This window comes from Somniosus microcephalus, chromosome 11, assembly GCF_052327205.1.
Source record: "Somniosus microcephalus isolate GS21.2 chromosome 11, FLI_Smic_1.0, whole genome shotgun sequence".
Lineage (NCBI taxonomy): Eukaryota > Metazoa > Chordata > Chondrichthyes > Squaliformes > Somniosidae > Somniosus > Somniosus microcephalus.
The window spans coordinates 132,097,045-132,116,473 of record NC_140997.1 but is presented as its reverse complement, the minus strand read 5'-3'; the positions used below and the strand labels follow the sequence as shown (position 1 = coordinate 132,116,473).

Genomic DNA, 19,429 nt, shown 5'->3' with positions numbered 1-19,429 from the left:
CGAGGTGATTCCAGGTTGGTTGCCGGAAGCGATAGTGAGGGACATGGTGTGGGAGGAGGATCAGGAGGTAGAAGGAAAAGCAATAGAAATCATGTATGAGAAGATTGTGAGGGCAATGCCACAGGATTGGATGGAAGAAATAAATGCGGAAATCTCCAAAGGAAGTAAAATGCGTCCTGCTTTTCCAAGCTTTGTACTGGAGAAAGGGGGAGAGTTAGTCCAATTTGACAACTGTAATACTCGAGATTTCTATGAGGTATTCAGAGACTGGGGATTCAAGACACCTGCTGGTCAGGAGTTTTGGCAGAGTATATACCCACAGCTGGACTTCAACAGGATTTGGAAGGGAGTGTGGGCGAATTTTAAATGCCCAGAATGGATTGAACTGGATTTCAAATTGGCTCATAACCGGATTTTTACCATGACGGTCTTGTGCAAGATTGGACGAGTGGAGGCGGCAACTTGCCCAATGTGTGGGACACAGGATGAGACTCTGTCCCATTTACTGGTGTTATGTCCGCAGTTAAATGACTTTAACTACTATGTTCGACAGTTGTGTGAAGCTTTTTTGCTGGGTGGGGACTGAACAGCGAGAATGGGAATCCCGTGGGACTCAATTTTGAGATGGGGATTGCAGGAGAGTCTGCCAGAGTCTAGCGGAGCAGCAATTAATTTAATGTTCAGTTTGGCTAGATTCATGATTGTGCAAAGAAGGAATGCTCTGTTTTTTAAGGGGAGGAGAATCAATCTAAAAGAGTATTTTAAATATAAGCTAAAAGACCATTATAAGGCTCTGTGGATGTTTTATTCAGAAAGGAATTTAAGGACAGTATTTTACAACCAATTTTTAAAGTACAATCGATTAATATATGTTACAGGTGACAAATTAAACTTCAGGTTTTGATGTTAAAATGTGGTGGCGGAATGGCTGTGCAGGGCGGTGGAATTGATTTGTATCATACAATGTAATGATCACGATGTTGTAAATGTTCTTAATGTTCAATAAAGTAATATAAAAAAAATTTTTTTTAAAGTGGGTAGCACCCTCGCCTCTGAGTCAGAAAGTTGTGGGTTCAAGTCCCACTCCAGAGGCTTGAGCACTAAAATCTAGGCTGACACTCCAGTGCAGTGCTGATGGAGTGCTGCACTGTTGGAGGTGCCGTCTTTCTAAACTGAAGCCCCGTCTGCTCTCTCAGGTGGACGTAAAAAATCCCTTGGCACTATTTCAAAGAAGAGCAGGGGAGTTATCCCCGATGTCCTGGCCAATATTTATCTCTCAATCAACATAATCATTATCACATTGCTGTTTGTGGGAGCTTGCTGTGCGCAAATTGGCTGCTGTGTTTTCTACATTATCACAGTGACTACACTTCAAAAGTACTTCATTGGCTGTAAAGCACTTTAAGATGTACGGTGGTCGTGAACGGTGCTATATAAATGCAAGTCTTTCTTTTTCCCTGTGATAGAGGTCCTTGTAGTATCTCAAAATTAGGACATTCATCATCAGGACTCAATGGAGGGAGAGGCACAACCAGGATCCCTCTGAGAATGTCTCAGGTCAGTTGTTTGTCTGTTACACATGGAAATCCACCATCATGCTGAGAGTCTCAAATTCAAGTTATGGAGAAATCTACACCTATCTGTAGGGTTTCTATTTGCTTAATATGGGGTGTGAACTCATGTCCGATACAGACACATCCCACTTATCTAAGACCAGAGAGCTCAGTTGCACATTGGCAGAGTCAAGGGAGCTTAAGTGTGTGTGCAAGTAACTGCTGAGGTTGAAGCAGCTGAACCAGCACAGTTTACAAGAGCAAGGCACTGGTAAGCAGCCTATTGCTTGTTTATCTAGGACCACCCTATCCATTAGGACTCTGGCCTGCGGGGTTATCTGGAGCCAAATGGGAAGAATTCTAGTCAGCAGTAACAGATCTAACCCTCCAGATTCCATTAGTGAGCCAGTTTGGTTGTCCAATCATCAACAGTGCCCTGCAGCACTTTGGACCTGCCATTGGAGTGTGTCACGAAGGGTTGACTTAGCTCATCATCAGACATATCATCTTGGAGCCACAAAGACCCCCACCTATGTCCCATCCCACCCAAAGGGGACAGTGACTCTAACAGGACCCCTCTGATAGAGGGACTCTCACAATTGGAAACCCTTGAATAGAGGGAGTCTGACCACTGGAACCCAGCATCACATTAGGCAGTGTATGCGTTACTAATCCAGGGCTTCTTCAGGCATCAGGTCACTTCAGCTGCGTGTATAAATTCAGCTCCTTTATAGTGTTACAGAAAGTAAGAACTTGCATTTAGAGTTCTTTTTCACATCTCTCAGAAACATGTCAAAGCACTTCACATGCAATTAATTATTTTGAAGTGCAATCATTGCTATTATTTGTCAGCCTTTTGCTCTGAGAAAGGTCCCACAACAAAATTACATGAATAATCAGTTAAACGGTTTTTGGTGGTGTTGATTGAGGAAGGAATGTTGGCCATGACAGGAGAAGAACTCCATGCTCTTCTTTGTCTACTGTGTTAGGATCTTTTACATTCATCTTAACTACTGGAACTGGCCTCAGTTCAATGTCTCATCCAAAGGACAGCACCTCCTTGGGGGAAACTTGAACCTACAACTTTTGGACGAGATGCCAGCAACTGAGCCAAGCTGACAAAATTTGGACACTCATGATTATACGTCAATTTCCATTATTCACCAAGAACTCCCTCCATTATGGTGAAGAATGAAGGTTCCCCTATATTGACTGTTTGATTTTTGAAAGTGAGGCTGAATGGCAGACATCATTTAAGAGAAACATGATTCTTAAGGTTCTCTTTGAAGAGGTACAGATCCTCCTTTTTTAACAATGGGAAGGTTGGAAAAGATGGCCAGAAGTAAAAGAAATCCAGGCTGCAATTTTTTTTAGAACTTTCAGTTCTGTTGAATACGTAAATTGTAGAAAGCTCATTATCCTTACCTGTGTAATTGTCAGCCTGCAAATGCATGTCACACAGTTTGTGGATGTAACGGATATACATCTCCTCCTTGTTAATCTCTGATTTGTAAAAATTCTGAAATAAATGTAAACATCTGTAAGCAATTTGAGAATCAGAGCTGGAACAGGCTAGCAAAAAGAGTTTATTTTAAATGAGACACCATTCATCAGTAATGTTAGTTACTGCCCACTGATCTTCTGGGTCCCTAACAATACTGCCCTGGGAGCTTTACTCTGTATCTAACCCATGCTGTACCTGCCCTGGGAATGTTTGATGGGGCAGTGTAGAGGGAACTTTACTCTGTATCGAACCTGTGCTGTACCTGCACTGGGACTGTTTGATGGGACAATGTAGACAAAGCTTTACTCTGTATCTAATCTGTGCTATCCCTGACCTGGGAGTGTTTGATGGGGAAGTGTAGAGGGAGCTTTACTCTGTATCTAACCTGTGCACTAGCTGGCCTGGGTGTGCTTAACGTTGCATTGCTAAGGACACCTTACTCTCCATCTAAGGCATGTTATGCCAAACTTTACGGGACAGTGTAGAAGAAGCTTTACTCTGCAACTAACTCATAACGTTGACCTAGAAGTGCTTGATGTGGACACTGGGCACCAAAATTGGAGGAAAGTTCTATCCCCTCCATTTGATGCACACAAAAAAGAAAAATCACCTTAAAAAGAGAACTTTAGTTGCTTACCAACAAATTAACAGTACAGCCAATCTTCTTATTTTCAGCTTCATCCCCTTTCATACAGTCCCTGGGGGGAAAAAAGGAACTTGAGTTTAGATACAAAAATGAAATGCCACATTATAGGAAATATTAATGAGTATACTAGATCCACGTGCATTTTATGAACTGTAGTTACTGTACAGGATTTCAGTCCAACGGGTACACAGCTAGCTTTCTGCAGGAAGTCAGACTGAAGCTGCTACTTCAGAATTGAGCTCCTGCTTCCATGTAACAGTACATCCCCAAGTTTCATAAAGTGATTGAACACACGTGCCAAAGGTCAGCACTGTACTCCAACTGATACACATGTTGCAGGAAAACAGGCCTGTTAGCATCATGGAGTGGTGGGGTACAGATTAACAGCTGCAATTCATAAGGCACATTCTTATCCTCTTCTGTAGATTCAGGTGGAGCCAGGGTGGAGAACATAGGAGCAGGAGTAGGCCATCCAGCCCCTCGAGTCTGCTCTGCCATTCAAGTAGATAAAGACTGATTTGTACCTCAACTCCATTAATTCGCATTAGCTCCCTATCCCTCCATACTCAGTCTTGACAGCTCCAATTGACCCAACATCCACAGCCGTTTGGGTGAGAGAATTCCAGATTTCTACTTCCCTTTGTGTGAATCATAGAACTTTACAGCACGGAAGGAGGCCATTTTGGCCCATCGTGTCCGCTATCCAGCCTAATCCCACTTTCCAGTTCTTGGTCCGTAGCCCTGTAGGTTACGGCACTTCAAGTGCACATCCAAGCACTTTTAAAATGTGGTGAGGGTTTCTGCCTCTACCACCCTTTCAGGCAGTGAGTTCCAGACCCCAACCACCCTCTGGGGGAAGAAATTTCCCCTCAAATCCTCTCTAAACCTCCTACCAATTACTTTAAATCTATGCCCCCTGGTTGTTGACCCCTCTGCTAAGGGAAATAGGTCCTTCCTGTCCACTCTATCTAGGCCCCTCATAATTTTGTACACCTCAATCAAGTCTCCCCTCAGCCTCCTCTGTTCCAAAGAAAACAACCCCAGCCTATCCAATCTTTCCTCGTAGCTAAAATTCTCCAGTCCAGGCAACATCCTGGTAAATCTCCTCTCTAGTGCAATCACATCTTTCCTGTAATGTGGTGACCAGAACTGCACGCAGTACTTTAGCTGTGGCCTAACTAGTGTTTTATACAGTTCAAGCATAACCTCTCTGCTCTTGTATTCTATGCTTCGGCTAATAAAGGCAAGTATTCCGTACGCCTTCTTAACCACCTTATCTACTTGGCCTGCTACCTTCAGGAATCTGTAGACCTGCACTCCAAGTTCCCTTTGTTCCTTTACACTTCTCAGTGTCTTACCATTTAATGTGTATTCCCTTTCCTTGTTAGCCCTCCTTCTCTTCTTAGGCAGTCCCTCTGAACCGAGGATGACTTGCTTCCACATTAAAAATGAGTTCGCAGGTGACTGATGAGTCCAATGCGGGACCTACAGTCTCTGTCACAGGTGGGGCAGACGGTGGTTGAAGGGGCGGGTGAGTGGGGTGCTTGGGTTGACGTGCGCTCCTTGCGCTGCCTGCGCTTGGCTTCCGCTTTCTCCCGGCGAAGAGACTCGAGGTGTTCGGCGCCTTCCCGGATGCTTCTCCTCCACTTTGTGCGGTCTTGGGCCAGGGATTCCCAGGTGTCGGTGGGGATGTTACACTTTTTCAAGGAGGCTTTGAGGGTGTCCTTGAAGCGTTTCCTCTGCCCACCTGGGGCTCTCTTGCCATGCCGGAGCTCCGAGTAGAGCACTTGTTTTGGGAGTCTCGTATCGGGCATGCGGACAATGTGACCCATCCATCGGAGCTGATTGAGCGTGGTCAGAGCTTCGATGCTAGGGATGTTGGCCTGAGCAAGAACACTGACGTTGGTGCGCCTATCCTGCCAATGGATTTGCAGGATCTTGCGGAGGCAGCGTTGGTGGTACCTCTCCAGTGCTTTGAGGTGCCTGCTGTACATGGTCCATGTCTCTGAGGCATACAGCAGGGCAGGTATCACTGCTGCCCTGTAGACCATGAGCTTAGTGCCGGGTCTGAGGTCCTGGTCTTCAAACACTCTCTTCCTCAGGCAACCGAAGGCTGCACTGGCACACTGAAGGCGGTGTTGGACTTCGTCGTCGACGTCTGCCCTTGTTGATAGTAGGCTCCTGAGGTATGGAAAGTGGTCCCCAAATGCATTAACTCACACTTCTCCAGATTGAATTCCATTTGCCACTGTTCTGCCCACCTGACCAGTTCATTGATATCTTCCTGCAGTCTACAGCTTTCTTCTTCATTATCATTGAAATTGCTTCCTGATTTCCCTCCAAAATGGCCTGACTCTAATTTTAGTGGTGAGATGCTAAGTGGAAGTCAGGAAAGGAGAGAAACCGGCAGACAGAAGCTGAGTCATTTGCTTCACTGCTGGCGTCCACTGAAGTCCACTGAAGAATAGTAGTGGCAGGCCAGGGAAAGAATTAATCTCAGTTGACAGTTAACTGCACCACTGAGGGAGTGCTGCATTGTTAGAAGTGCTCTGTCTCCTTGCTGAGACGTTAAACTGAGATCCTGTCTGTGTGTAAATGCCTCTATATTTTAATGAAGGATTTCCACCCAGTTAATCTGTCTTTCTCTTTCAGATGCTGATCTGTTGTGTATTTGTAGCACTGTCTGTTTCTCACAATGCGTCATCAGGATACAGATAATTAGCTCCACTTACATGAGCTGAAAGCAACATGAATTCTGCTTTAACCATTGCCCATTGCATCAGGGCAGCTTTATTCTAACATAAAAATTACTGGTTCACCCACAGTGAAGAGAATCCATTAGAAGGGTAAAGCATGAATAGCTTTATTATATAATTTCAAGATTAACAGGATTTATAAGATACATAATTTGACATATTTATAAAATATTTTTTTTCCTGAATTTGTAAAATCTTGCTGTTTCATTACTTTATTTTTAATACACTTAAAACTGGATGGGCCAGCAGCATTTTTAAAGTAATTCCATTATCAGAAACATTTTCTGGCAATTCTATTTAGCCATTCTCACTTTCTGCAATGATGTACTATCCACACACTCACAGAACGTCAGTAATATGCAAAGGAGCAGAGGCCCCAAGCAGTCAGCGACTGAACGAGGTTACACAAGGGACCTCCTGGGGTGGATGAACAGTATTATACAGGGAAGGGTTAGGGATTGAGCAATACGCTATACAGGGAAGCTGAGTGGTCTGAACAGTGCATCGCCAGAGAATTTTGGAACTCAACAGTGTGTTACACAGAGGAAAGCTTGGGAGTGAGAATTGCATTCTGCAGGGGAATCAGGTACACGTTACACAGGGGGAGTTGAGTGATCAGAACATTGTATTACATGGAATGGCTGAACAATCAGCATTACGCTCTCTGGAAAATCCAGGTTAAAAACTACTAGGAACTCGTTGAATTAGTTCAAGTATTGTATTTTTCTCTGAAAAATCTGGCCTGCACATACTTTCAGATATTGCAGCTCGATCAGACTGGCACATCAACTTGAATTAAAATAATGTTAAAAACTTAAATTTTTTTATTGTTACATTACAGTCCATAAAGCTCCATTTTAATGGTTAACACATTTGCTTCTTATTTTATTCTCAGGATGTGGGCATCATCGCTGTTAAGGCTGGCATTTTATTGCCCATCCCTAGTTGTCCTTGAGAAGGTAGTGGTGAGCTGCCTTCTTGAACTGCTGCAGTCCATGTAGTGAAGGTGTTCCCACAAAGCTGTTAGATAGGGAGTTCCAGGATTTTGACCCAGCGACAATGAAAGAACAGCGATATACATCCAAGTCGGGATGGTGTGTGACTTGGAGGGGAACGTGGGGGTGGTGGTGGTCCCATTCACCTGCTGCCCTTGTCCTTCTACTTGATCCTGGCACTTGTGTGGCGCAAATGCTACTTCTAGGTGGTAGAGGTTGTGGGTTTGGAAGGTGCTGCTGAAAAAGCTATGGCGAGTTGCTACAGTACATCCTGTGGATAGCACACACTGCAGCCACAGAACACCGGTGGTGGAGGGAGTGAATATTTAAGCTGAACAAGTGGACTGCTTTGTCCTGGATGGTATCGAGCTTCTCGAATGTTGTTGCACCTGTACCCATCCATGTAAGTGGAGAGTATTCCATCACACTCCTGACTTGTGCCTTGCAAGTGGAGGAGAAGCTCTGGGGAGTGAACCACTTGCTGCAGAATACCCAGCCTCTGACCTGCTCAAGTTGCTGTGGCATTTATGTGGCTGGCCCAGGCTTAGTTTCTGGTCAATGGCAACCTCAGGATGTTGATGGTGGGGGATTCAGTGATTCCACTGCCATTGAATATCAAGGGGAGGTGGTTAGGCTCTCTCTTGTTGGAGATGGTCACTGCCTGGCACTTGTGTGGCGCAAATGCTACTTGCTACTTATCAGCCCAGGTCTTGTGGCATGCAAGTATGAACTGTTTTATTATCTGGAGCTGAATACTGTGCAATCATCAGCATACTGCCCCACTTCTGACGCTATGATGGAGGGAAGGTCATTGATGAAGTAGCTGAATATAGTTGGGCCTGGGATGCTGCCCTGAGGAACTCCTGTGGTGATGTCCTGAGTCTGAGATGATTGGCCTCCAGCAATCATAACCATCTTCCTTTGTGCCAGGTATGACTCCAACCACTGGAGAGTTTTCCCCCTGATCCCCATTAACTTCAGATTTACTAGGGCTCCTTGGTGCCATACTCGGTTGAATGCTGCCTTGATAACAAGGGCAGTCACTCTCAGCTCATCTCTGGAATTTAGCTCGTGTCCATGTTTGGTCCAAGCCTGTAACGAGGTCTGGAGCCGAGTGGTCCTGGCAGAACCCAAACTGAGCATTCAGTGAGCAAATTATTGGTGAGTAAGTGCCTATTGATAGCAATGCTGATGACTCCTTTGATCATATTGCTGATGATTGAGAGCAGGCTGACAGGGCGGTAATTGGTTGGGTTGGATTTGTCCACCACTGCAAGGTATTTTAATTTACCAGCCACACATGCTGAAAAAAAACTTGCAGCCAGTATCAAGGGTAATAATGAACATTTTTGCAAATATATCAGAAGCATTATAAGCGTGGGGAAAAAAAACAGTGCCCTTTAAAAACAGATTTAGGTATGACAACGGGGGGGATAAGGACACGGTAGAATAAATGGATATTTTGCTACGGTCTTCAACAATAACGTGTGTTTATATAACGCCTTTAATATAGTAAAACATCCCAAGGTACTTCACAGGAGCATTATCAAACAAAATTTGACATCGAGCCACATAAGCAGATACTAGGACAGGTGACCAAAAGTTTGGTCAAAGACGTAGGTTTTAAGGAGCATCTTAAAGGAGGAGAGGTAGAGAGGCAGAGAGGTTTGCGTAGGGAATTCCAGAGCTTAGGGCCTAGGCAGCCACAACTACCAATGGTGGAGTGACGGAAATCGGGAATATGCAATGGGCCAGAATTGTTGCAGCGCAGAGATTTCGGAGGGTTGTAGGAGATTACAAAGATAGGGAGGGGCGAGGCCATGGAGGGATTTGAAAACAGGAATGAGAATTTTAAAATTGAGATGTTGCCGGACCAATGTAGGTCAGCGAGCACAGGGATGATGGGTGAACGGAATTTAGATGCAAGTTAGGATACGGGCATAGTAGAAAAGGAGAACACAATACCAGAGGTACGGGTAGGGTTGCCTATACTAGTTGGACATATTCCTGGAGGTTTCATCACGTGGATTTGGAGATAGTACTACTGGAAGGTAACAAATGTTACACAATTATTCAAAATAGGTGCAAGGGATAAACTAAATGACAACAGTTCCGCCAGGACCACTCGGCTCCAGACCTCATTACAGCCATGGTCCAAACATGGACAAAAGAACTGAATTCCAGAGGTGAGGTGAGAGTGACTGTCCTTGACATCAAGGCAGCATCTGACCGAGTGTGGCATCAAGGAGCACTAGTAAAACTGAAGTCAATGGGAATCAGGGGGAAAACTCTCCACTGGCTGGAGTCATACCTAGCACAAAGGAAGATGGTTGTGGTTGTTGGAGGTCAATCATCACAGCCCCAGGACATCGCTGCAGGAGTTCCTCAGGGCAGTGTCCTAGGCCCAACCATCTTTAGTTGCTTCATCAATGGCCTTCCCTCCATCATAAGGTCAGAAGTGAGGATGTTTGTGGATGATTGCACAGTGTTCTGTTCCATTTGCAACTCCTCAATGAAGCAGTCCATACCCGCATGCAGCAAGACCTGGACGACATTCAGGCTTGGGCTGATGAGTGGCAAGTAACATTCGTGCAACATAAATGCCAGGCAATGACTATCTTTAACATGGAAGAGTCTAACCACTGGCCCTTGACATTCAATGGCATTACTATTGCCGAATCCCCCACTATCAACATCCTGGGGGTCACCATTGACCAGAAACTGAACTGGACCAGCCACATAAATACTGTGGCTACAAGAGCAGGTCAGAGGCTGGGTATTATGCGGCAAGTGTCTCACCTCCTGACTCCCCAAAGCCTTTCCACCATCTACAAGGCACAAGTCAGGAGTGTGATGGGATACTCTCCACTTGTCTGGATGCGTGCAGCTGCAACAAAACTCAAGAAGCTCGACACCATCCAGGACAAAGCAGCCCGCTTGATTGGCACCCCATCCATCACCTTAAACATTCACTCCCTCCACCACCGGCGCACCGTGGCTGCGGTGTGTACCATCTACAAGATGCGCTGCAGCAAATCGCCAAGGCTTTTTCGACACCACCTCCCAAACCCATGACCTCTATCACCTAGAAGGACAAGGACAGCAGGTGCATTGGAACACCACCACCTCCAAGTTCCCGTTCAAGTTGCACACCATCCCGACTTGGAAATATATCGCCGTTCCTCCATCGTCTCTGGGTCAAAATCCTGGAACTCTCTCCCTAACAGCACTGTGGGAGTACCTTCACCACAAGGACTGCAGCAGTTCAAGAAGGCAGCTCACCACTACCTTCTCAAGGGCAACTAGGGATGGGCAATAAAATGTCGGCCTTAACAGCGATGATGGCATAGAAGAAATTTTTAAAACCTCCTTGATATGAAGTCAGATTCAGGATTCTATGCATTAATTCCCAACAGGTTCAGTATGTGGAGCTGCTGGAACAAAGGGCTACTGGATGTTTTAATGAGCTCTTCCAAAAAGGGTGGAGCCAGCCATCAAAACTGTTATCCATATCAGTTTGAGACAATGGGATGCGATTAACATATTCCAACACTTCCTAGTGATAGTCATATTTATACTGTCAGAAAACTGTTTCTCACTCTTTACAGCAGGGGCTGACTCAACAGAGGATGTGGATGTCATGGGCAAGGGACATTTCTGGTCTCGGTTTGACTGGTAGCTCAATTGGCCAAGCCTTGTGCAGAGATCTGGGGGAGTGTTAAAAGTCAACCATTTTGCTTCCTGTTCAGATAAGAGTCTAGGAACAGTCTGCAGTGAGGTCTGGTAAGGAAGAGGCTCTCACATTAAAAGTAGTTAGATTCAGGAAGAGCGTTAGCTAGAAAAAGGATTTAGCCTATAATAGGGATAGTGTAACCTGCTTTGTTATTTTCTGTGCTATGAGAAGCATTATAAAACAAGTTAAAATTGACTTTAATTGTTACTGTGTTCATACACTTATATTATGTAAAATCAATCAACTTGTTGACACAATTGATGCAATACCATTAATGGAATGGAATTATTAATTTCAAGTTGAATAATGCAGACTGGAATGCTAGATGGATATCTGGGAATTGTGTCAGGGTAACAGGTCACTGAAAACATTGGACAGGGAAAAAAATCAGTTGGTCTATCGAGCCTGTCCCATATCAACAAGGAAACACTTAACGCCATGACCGTTCCAATCTCAATAGATTTACCTATGATTATTCACCTCCCTCAGAAATTGGGTATGGGCTGTGGCAGTACAAATACTCATGATCTATTTGAAGAAGCAAGATGCTCTTACACTGTCTAATATCGTCCTAGGGATGAGCTTAGTTGGTTCACTACTGGTTGCACCTTAGCAAGAGCGAGGAAAAACAACAGTCTTCAAAGCACACCTGCTATTAGCAGAAAGAGACTTGGCTATGTGATTGAAAGCTCCTGAGAAAAAGAACAAGAGCTGAGGTGGGAAGGCGGCACATACTGGGGCATGCGGAGAGACAAATGTTAAGAGGGAACAGCAAAAAAAAAACTGCAAGCATGAGTATGCAGATGAACAGCAGTCAGAACTACTGAGGGAGAATGGTTTTCCTTCCAGCAAGCTGAACACACACTTTGGACACATGGGCATGAATCTAATGATTCCCCATGTCAAATCAGATCAATGTACCTATCATTATAGAGAGTTTCAAACTCATACTGGGTATAATTGGGAGATTCATTACAAATGACACAAAGAAACTTTAAGGCCACTTGTGGGCTCTGTCAGCTTCATCAGAGGAGTCCCATGAATTGAAGATGACAAGACCTAATGTACGTTTAAGCCTCTGGGACATGTCATAACATTTATGCACCATGCCTACATTAATACGTTTATGGATTTGTAATTCTTCAAGCCCTTCTGACAAGATGTAGCTACCTGTAAAAGTCAACGTTGGACAGATGCTCGTTAGTGAAGAATCCACTAACACTGCCCCTTCAGCCATTTCTAACGTTCAGCCCATTCAAAACTCTATTGTCTGAAAACAAATAAGGAATAAGTAGACCATCACACAAAAAGGAAAAGCCTCTGCTGTTAGATTGCCAGAATAGATTGCCCAATCACCAGGGTATCAGACACACATACCCACTGCCCAATCACCAGGGTATTAGACACACATACCTACTGCCCAATCACCAGGGTATCAAACACACATACCCACTGCCCAATCACCAGGGTATCAGACACACATACCCACTGCCCAATCACCAGGGTATTAGACACACATACCTACTGCCCAATCACCAGAGTATCAGACACACATACCCACTGCCCAATCACCAGGGTATCAAACACACATACCCACTGCCCAATCACCAGGGTATCAAACACACATACCCACTGCCCAATCACCAGGGTATCAGACACACATACCCACTGCCCAATCACCAGGGTATTAGACACACATACCTACTGCCCAATCACCAGGGTATCAAACACACATACCCACTGCCCAATCACCAGGGTATTAGACACACATACCCACTGCCCAATCACCAGGGTATTAGACACACATACCCACTGCCCAATCACCAGAGTATCAGACACACATACCCACTGCCCAATCACCAGGGTATTAGACACACATACCCACTGCCCAATCACCAGGGTATTAGACACGAATATCCACTGCCCAATCACCAGGGTATCAGACACACATACCCACTGCCCAATCACCAGGGTATTAGACACGAATATCCACTGCCCAATCACCAGGGCATCAGACACACATACCCACTGCCCAATCACCAGGGCATCAGACACACATACCCACTGCCCAATCACCAGGGCATCAGACACACATACCCACTGCCCAATCACCAGGGTATTAGACACACATACCCACTGCCCAATCACCAGGGTATTAGACACGAATATCCACTGCCCAATCACCAGGGTATTAGACACGAATATCCACTGCCCAATCACCAGGGTATTAGACACGAATATCCACTGCCCAATCACCAGGGCATCAGACACACATACCCACTGCCCAATCACCAGGGCATCAGACACACATACCCACTGCCCAATCACCAGGGTATCAGACATGAAGACTCAGTGCCAAAACATCAGCATATCAGACACACGTGGGGGGAATTTTAACCCCCAAAAATGGGTGGGTTTGGTTTGGGTGGAATGCTAAAAAGCAAAAAATCTGAAACAAGAACCCAACTCGCCTCCTTCCAGTTTAACGGAGGCGGGACGAGGGTTGGGCAAACAATCCACTCTCAGGAGGCGGGCTGATCATTTAAATATTTTAAAGAGGCTGCGTGTCTTCATTTTAACAGTGATTCTATTTTTAACCACAGTCGATTGGGCTTCCCTGGCCTCAGGAAACCCGACAGGTGAAAGGAGGTGATAAGGGCTGAATCCATGAAGTAAGTGCCTTTACAGCACTGCTTGTGGGCCAGGAGGAACAGGAGTGTTTCCTCTAGGCCCAACAAGCTTACCAATAAACCAACTCCACGCGATCTGTCTGCTCCTCCACCCACCCCCACGATTGGACCCCTCCCGACCATCATCTGCTCCCCCGACTGCCATCTTCTCCCCACACCCCCACCCCCGTGATCGGGCCCCCCCTTCCCTCCCAACAGTAAAAACTGCAGAACGTTTGGGAAACCCGTACCTCTGGGTTTCCCCTTCCTAACTCTATTCCCCCCGCACCGAATGCGCCCCGAAGGTAAGATCGGGGCCGTTCTCACTGCCAAATCACCAGTGTGATGCTTGGTGAGGTTTAATCATGCACACATGCGTGGGGTCTCAGAGCCAATGGGTTCAGTGGAAAATGGTATGATGTGATCAGCAGCATCGTCGATTTGAATTTATCCAGTGCCTTTACTGGAGCAGAAAAGCACGAGATGCTTTACAGAGGCGAAGAAGAATGATAAACACAAGAGGTGTGGAGGTGACTGAGGCCACGTCAAAGAAACCGGGTTTGATGAGAATTATGAAGGAGGTGGTGAGACAGAGGGAGGGAATTCCAGAGTGTCGGGCCGAGAGGGCTGAAGGGTATGGTGCCAAAATGGGAGCGTGGTGGGACGGGCATGGATGCAAAGGAGGCCATCAGAGGAGTGGAGGGTGCACACTGGGACATCGGGCTGGAGGAGGTTGCAGGGATAGGGTGGGCTGAGGCTGTTGAGGGACTTATGAACCAGGATGAGGATTTTAATCAGGGCTTTTCATTTAATCTTCATCTTTGTAATTAAAAAAAAAATCTAATCTATCCAAATATCGGAGTTGAAAAAATAATGATTGCCAGGTCAAGAGGGCAAGTTTGATATATCAAAAGAAAACCAACTTTGCAGACTTGTTCACTCAGTGTCTCTGGCCTTGTCCTACACTTGTGCTAGTTTAATTTTATTCGCATTTTAGATGAGAATTTTTAGGAACAAAGAGTAATAAAAATAAATAGTTTCCAAATATCTCTTTATCTTGTCAAAGTACTTCACATGCAGTGCAGTAACTATTAGGATGTAGACAAACAGCACAGCAAGATGGGGTGAACAACCTGTTCCTGGTGTTGATTGGCTTGGTCAGAACATCAGGAGAACTCCCAGCTCTTCTTTGAAAAATATCCCAGGATCTTTATCATCCAAGAGAGGAGCTGGACAAACTGTTGCTTTAACATCCATCCTTCAAAGGATGGCATCTCCAACAATACAGAACTTCACTGGGAGTGCCACCTAATTTAGGCACTCAAATCCTAGAGTGGGGCTTGAACCCACATCCCTCTGAGGCAAGACTGCATCAGCTGAGCCGAGCTGGCAGCTTATACAGAAAAAGAATGCCCAAGTATGAGGCTAGTGAGTGTCAGCATATTATTCAATTGTGAGCAGTATCACAACCACACTCCATCCTGTCCTCACCTACATTCCAGTATGCATCACTGGTTAGTAACTAGGAACGGGTGCCCTGGGGCCTGACTGATGTTGGTTGAGCGGTAAACATTGGCCAGGATACCAGGGAGAACTCTCCTGCTCTTCTTCATAATAGTGCCATGAGACCTTATACGTCCACCTGAGACGGAGCCTTGATTTAACGTCTTATCTGAAAGACAGCACCTCAGACAGTGCAATGCTCACTCAGTACTGCACTGAAGTGTCAGCCTAGATTTTGTACTAAAGTCTCTGGAGTGGGATTTGAACCCAGAACCTTCTGACTCAAATCTGATCCTCTCCTTATCTGATGTCGGCACAAGCACGCTTTCCATAAAATACGACTGGACAGTGATCAAGACCAGAAACACAAACAGATTTATCTCCTCTCAACTGGAGCCACAAAGACCAACTGCAGCACCCCAACTGCTGCTCCAGCAGAGATCAGTTAACTCAGCACAGATTGGAAATCAAACCTGGGACCTTCTTGTCTAGGTGGCTTAGTGTCCACTGACTACACTTACCAGCCCACGGGAGAAGCCCTGTCATACCTTATATGAAATGTCTCAGTGACAGATCTGCAACTATGGTTTAGCAATCTCTCAGTTATCGAAGTGATACACTGTGCTGTGTAATGGCGCTCCCTCATTATTCAACCAGAATAAGTATCAAAGCTCTAGAGAGGGTACGGTGGTGTAGGGGTTATGTTATTGGACTAGTAATCCAGAGAATGTGAGTTCAAATCCCACCATGACAATTTGAAAAATTGAAGTTAGAAATAGAATTGCAAGTTAAAAAAATGCTGGTAGAAGTAAAAGTAACCATGAAGCTGTCAGATTACTGTAAAACTGGCTCACTAACATCCTTTAGGGAAGGAAATCTGCCATCCTTACTCGGTCTGGCCTATATCAGACTCCAGTCCCACACCAATATAGTAGACTCTTAACTGCCTTCTGAAATGGCCTAGCAAGCCACTCAGTTGTATCAAACTGCTACAGATGGCCCACCACCACCTTCTCAAGGGCAGCTAGGCATGAGCAATAAATGCCGGCCTTGCCAGCGATGCCCATATCCCGAGAGTGAACTTAAAAAAGGCTTTATACTTTCAAATCACAGGAAAAGAAGACAGGGAGAAACATTACACCCTCATCAAGAAACAAAACTGGCAGTGTATCACTGCTGAAAATAAAGGGTTAACCAGCAACTGACCATTGTTATGGTAAGATTTCACAAACATGAATTTTCCCTTCCGCATCTACCTGTAGTCCAGCAGGCGTTCCATTAGGCGAGTTACTGACAATACGAAGGAAACACCAGTCTCTCTCCACGTTTCTTGTTCAATCTTCTCTAATAAGCTGTGAACACAAGGAAACAGAAAGCAGTGAGACTTTAGACTTGCTGACAGCAAAAACCTCACCAAGCACAGCCTGCTGTCATTTCAGTAACATATTCTTTAAATCTTAGGTATTTTAGTCTTACCTAGGATAAGGCCCAAAGAGCTGGGTGCTATTTCCAGGCAGCAGAAATTAAGCAAAGACAAGGAGGTTATCACATTAGTAGTGCATAATGTTAATATTGCGGGTTTACACTTACAGCAGTGAGCCAACAGATACCTATAACACTTAAAGGACAATTTCCTCAACATAAATTATTGCATTGCACAAAACAGAACATTGACTGTGCCACTGTTACCAGAAAGGTGACTGTACCAACATTATCAGAAAGGTCACCAAACTACTATTCCCACAAAGGTGACCATACTTCTCTTCCCGGAAAAATCATCATACCACTGGAAAGGTCACTGTAGTAGAAAGGTCGCTTTACCAGGGAAGGTCACCATAAAGCCTCTAGTGGAAAGGTTACTTACCATTTTTACTCAGAAATTAAATGCTGTTCCTCTGTTTTATTTTTTAGTGAGGCCTGAATGGATGGAGACTAAAGCTGATGCTTTGCCTGCCCCTCTGATAGTGCTTGTAACATGGCGTTATGGAGTGTTTGTAACAGTATCAGGTCTGTACCACACCCAACTCAGTACTGATATTCAGTTAGGGGTTAGATTAATAACAAAACACTGCATTTGAACATCACAGCCAGTCAACATAAGAACATAAGAATTAGGAGCAGGAGTAGGCCATACGGCTCTTCGAGCCTGCTCTGCCATTCAATAAGATCATGGCTGATCTTCAACCTCAATTCCACTATCCTGCCCTATCCCCATATCCCTTGATTCCCCTGGTGTCCAAAAATCTATCTCTCTCAGCCTTGAATATACTCAATGACCCAGCATCCACAGCCTTTTGGGGTAGAGAATTCCAAAGATTCATAATCCTGAGTGAAGAAATTCATCCTCATCTCAGCCAACCCCTTATTCTGAGACTATGCACCCTAGTTCTAGACTCTCCAGCCAGGGGAAACAACCTCTCAGCATCATGCCCTGTCAATCCCCTTCAGAATCTGATATGTTTCAATGAGATCACTTCTCATTCTTCTAAACCCCAATATACTCAATCTCTCCTCATAGGACAACCCTCTCATCCCAGGGATCAATCTAGTGAACCTTCGTTGCACTGCCTTTCTCAGATAAGGAGATCAAAACTGTGCACAGTACTCCAGGTGTGGTCTCACCAAAGCCCTGTACAATTGCAGTAAAACTTTCCTTACTCTTGTATTCCATCCCCCTTTCAATAAAGGCCAACAAGCCATTTTCCTTCCTAATTGCTTGTTGTACCTGCATGCTAACTTTCTGTGTTTCCTGTATGAGGACACCTAAATCTCTCTGAGCACCAACATTTAATAGTTTCTCACCATCTAAAAATTATTCTGTTTTTCTATTCTTCCGACCAAAGTGAATAACCTCACATTTCCTCACATTATACATCATCTGCCACCCTGTTGCCCACTCACTTAACCTGTCTATATCCCTTTGCAGGCTCTTTGGCTAGAAACTCATCTCCTTACTGACAGTCCATAGCGCCATGAAATGGCGATAAAATGGCGGCCGCTGCTCTTTTGCTAGCTGGTGGTGGGTCCCGTGGTGGCCGCCGTATTGCTCTCCATCTTTGTGCTGCCGGTAACTGGCAGCGCCCTGGGGGAAAAAATGGTGGCGTGATGACATCAATCGGCCTCCCGGATCCCTCCAGGACAGCGTTGCACGGAAAGTGAGCACTGTGCTACCTATCTCCAAGCCCCTCAGACCAATTTCACTCGCTTAGCGTTGCAGCCATTTCCAGCAGCCGTTAACTACAGTTGCCGTTGATGCCAGCAACTTTGCTGGTGAACACGAATTTTCCCCCCTTTGTGTTCTCCTCACAGCTTACTTTGCCACCTAGCTTTGCATCATCAGCAAACTTGGATACATTGCATCGGTGCCTTCATCCAAGTCATTAATACAGATTGTAAATAGCTGAGGCCCAAGTACTGATTCTTGCGGCACCCCACTTGTTACAGCCTGCCAATCTGAAAATGACCCGCTTATCCCTACTCTCTGTTCTCTGTCCTTTAACCGATCCTCTATCCATGCTAATATATTACCCCAACCCCATGAGCCCTTATCTTGTGGAACAACCTTTTATGTGGCACCTTCTCAAATACCTTTTGGAAATCCAAATATACTACATCCACTGGTTCCCCTTTATCTACCCTGCTAGTTACATCCTCAAAAAATTCTAAAACCATATTGACTCTGCCTAATCATGTTATGATTTTCTAAGAGCCCCGTTATCACTTCCTTAATAATGGATTCCAGCATTTTCCCACGTCTGATGTCAGGCTAACAGGCCTGTAGTTCCTGCTTTCTCTCTCCCTCCTTTCTCGAATAGTAGGGTTACATTTGCTACCTTCCAATCCACTGGGACGATTCTAGAATCTATGGAATTTTGGAAGATCACAACCAATGCATCCACTATTTCTGCAGCCACCTCTTTTAGAACCCTAGGATGTAGGCCATCAGGTCCACGGGATTTGTCAGCTTTTAGTCCCATTAGTTTCTCAAGTGCTTTTCTCTACTGATATTAATTACTTTAACTTCCTCACTCTTAGTAGCCCCTTGGTTCCCCACTATTTTTAGTATGCTA

At 45.1% G+C, this 19,429-nt stretch overlaps 1 protein-coding gene across 6 annotated transcripts in view; it reads right to left on the bottom strand.

Moving 5' to 3' along the window:
- dock3 (dedicator of cytokinesis 3) overlaps window positions 1-19,429 on the bottom strand; it is a 1,512,713-nt gene that overhangs the window by 198,727 nt on the left and 1,294,557 nt on the right. For all 6 annotated transcript variants that reach the window (XM_086001262.1, XM_086001257.1, XM_086001258.1 and 3 more), the window contains 4 exons: window positions 16,836-16,862; window positions 16,616-16,711; window positions 3,695-3,755; window positions 2,979-3,072 (listed from right to left, as the gene is read on the bottom strand). In XM_086001262.1, coding sequence (XP_085857388.1) covers window positions 2,979-3,072; window positions 3,695-3,755; window positions 16,616-16,711; window positions 16,836-16,862 — 278 coding nt within the window. The remainder of the gene's footprint in view (window positions 1-2,978; window positions 3,073-3,694; window positions 3,756-16,615; window positions 16,712-16,835; window positions 16,863-19,429) is intronic.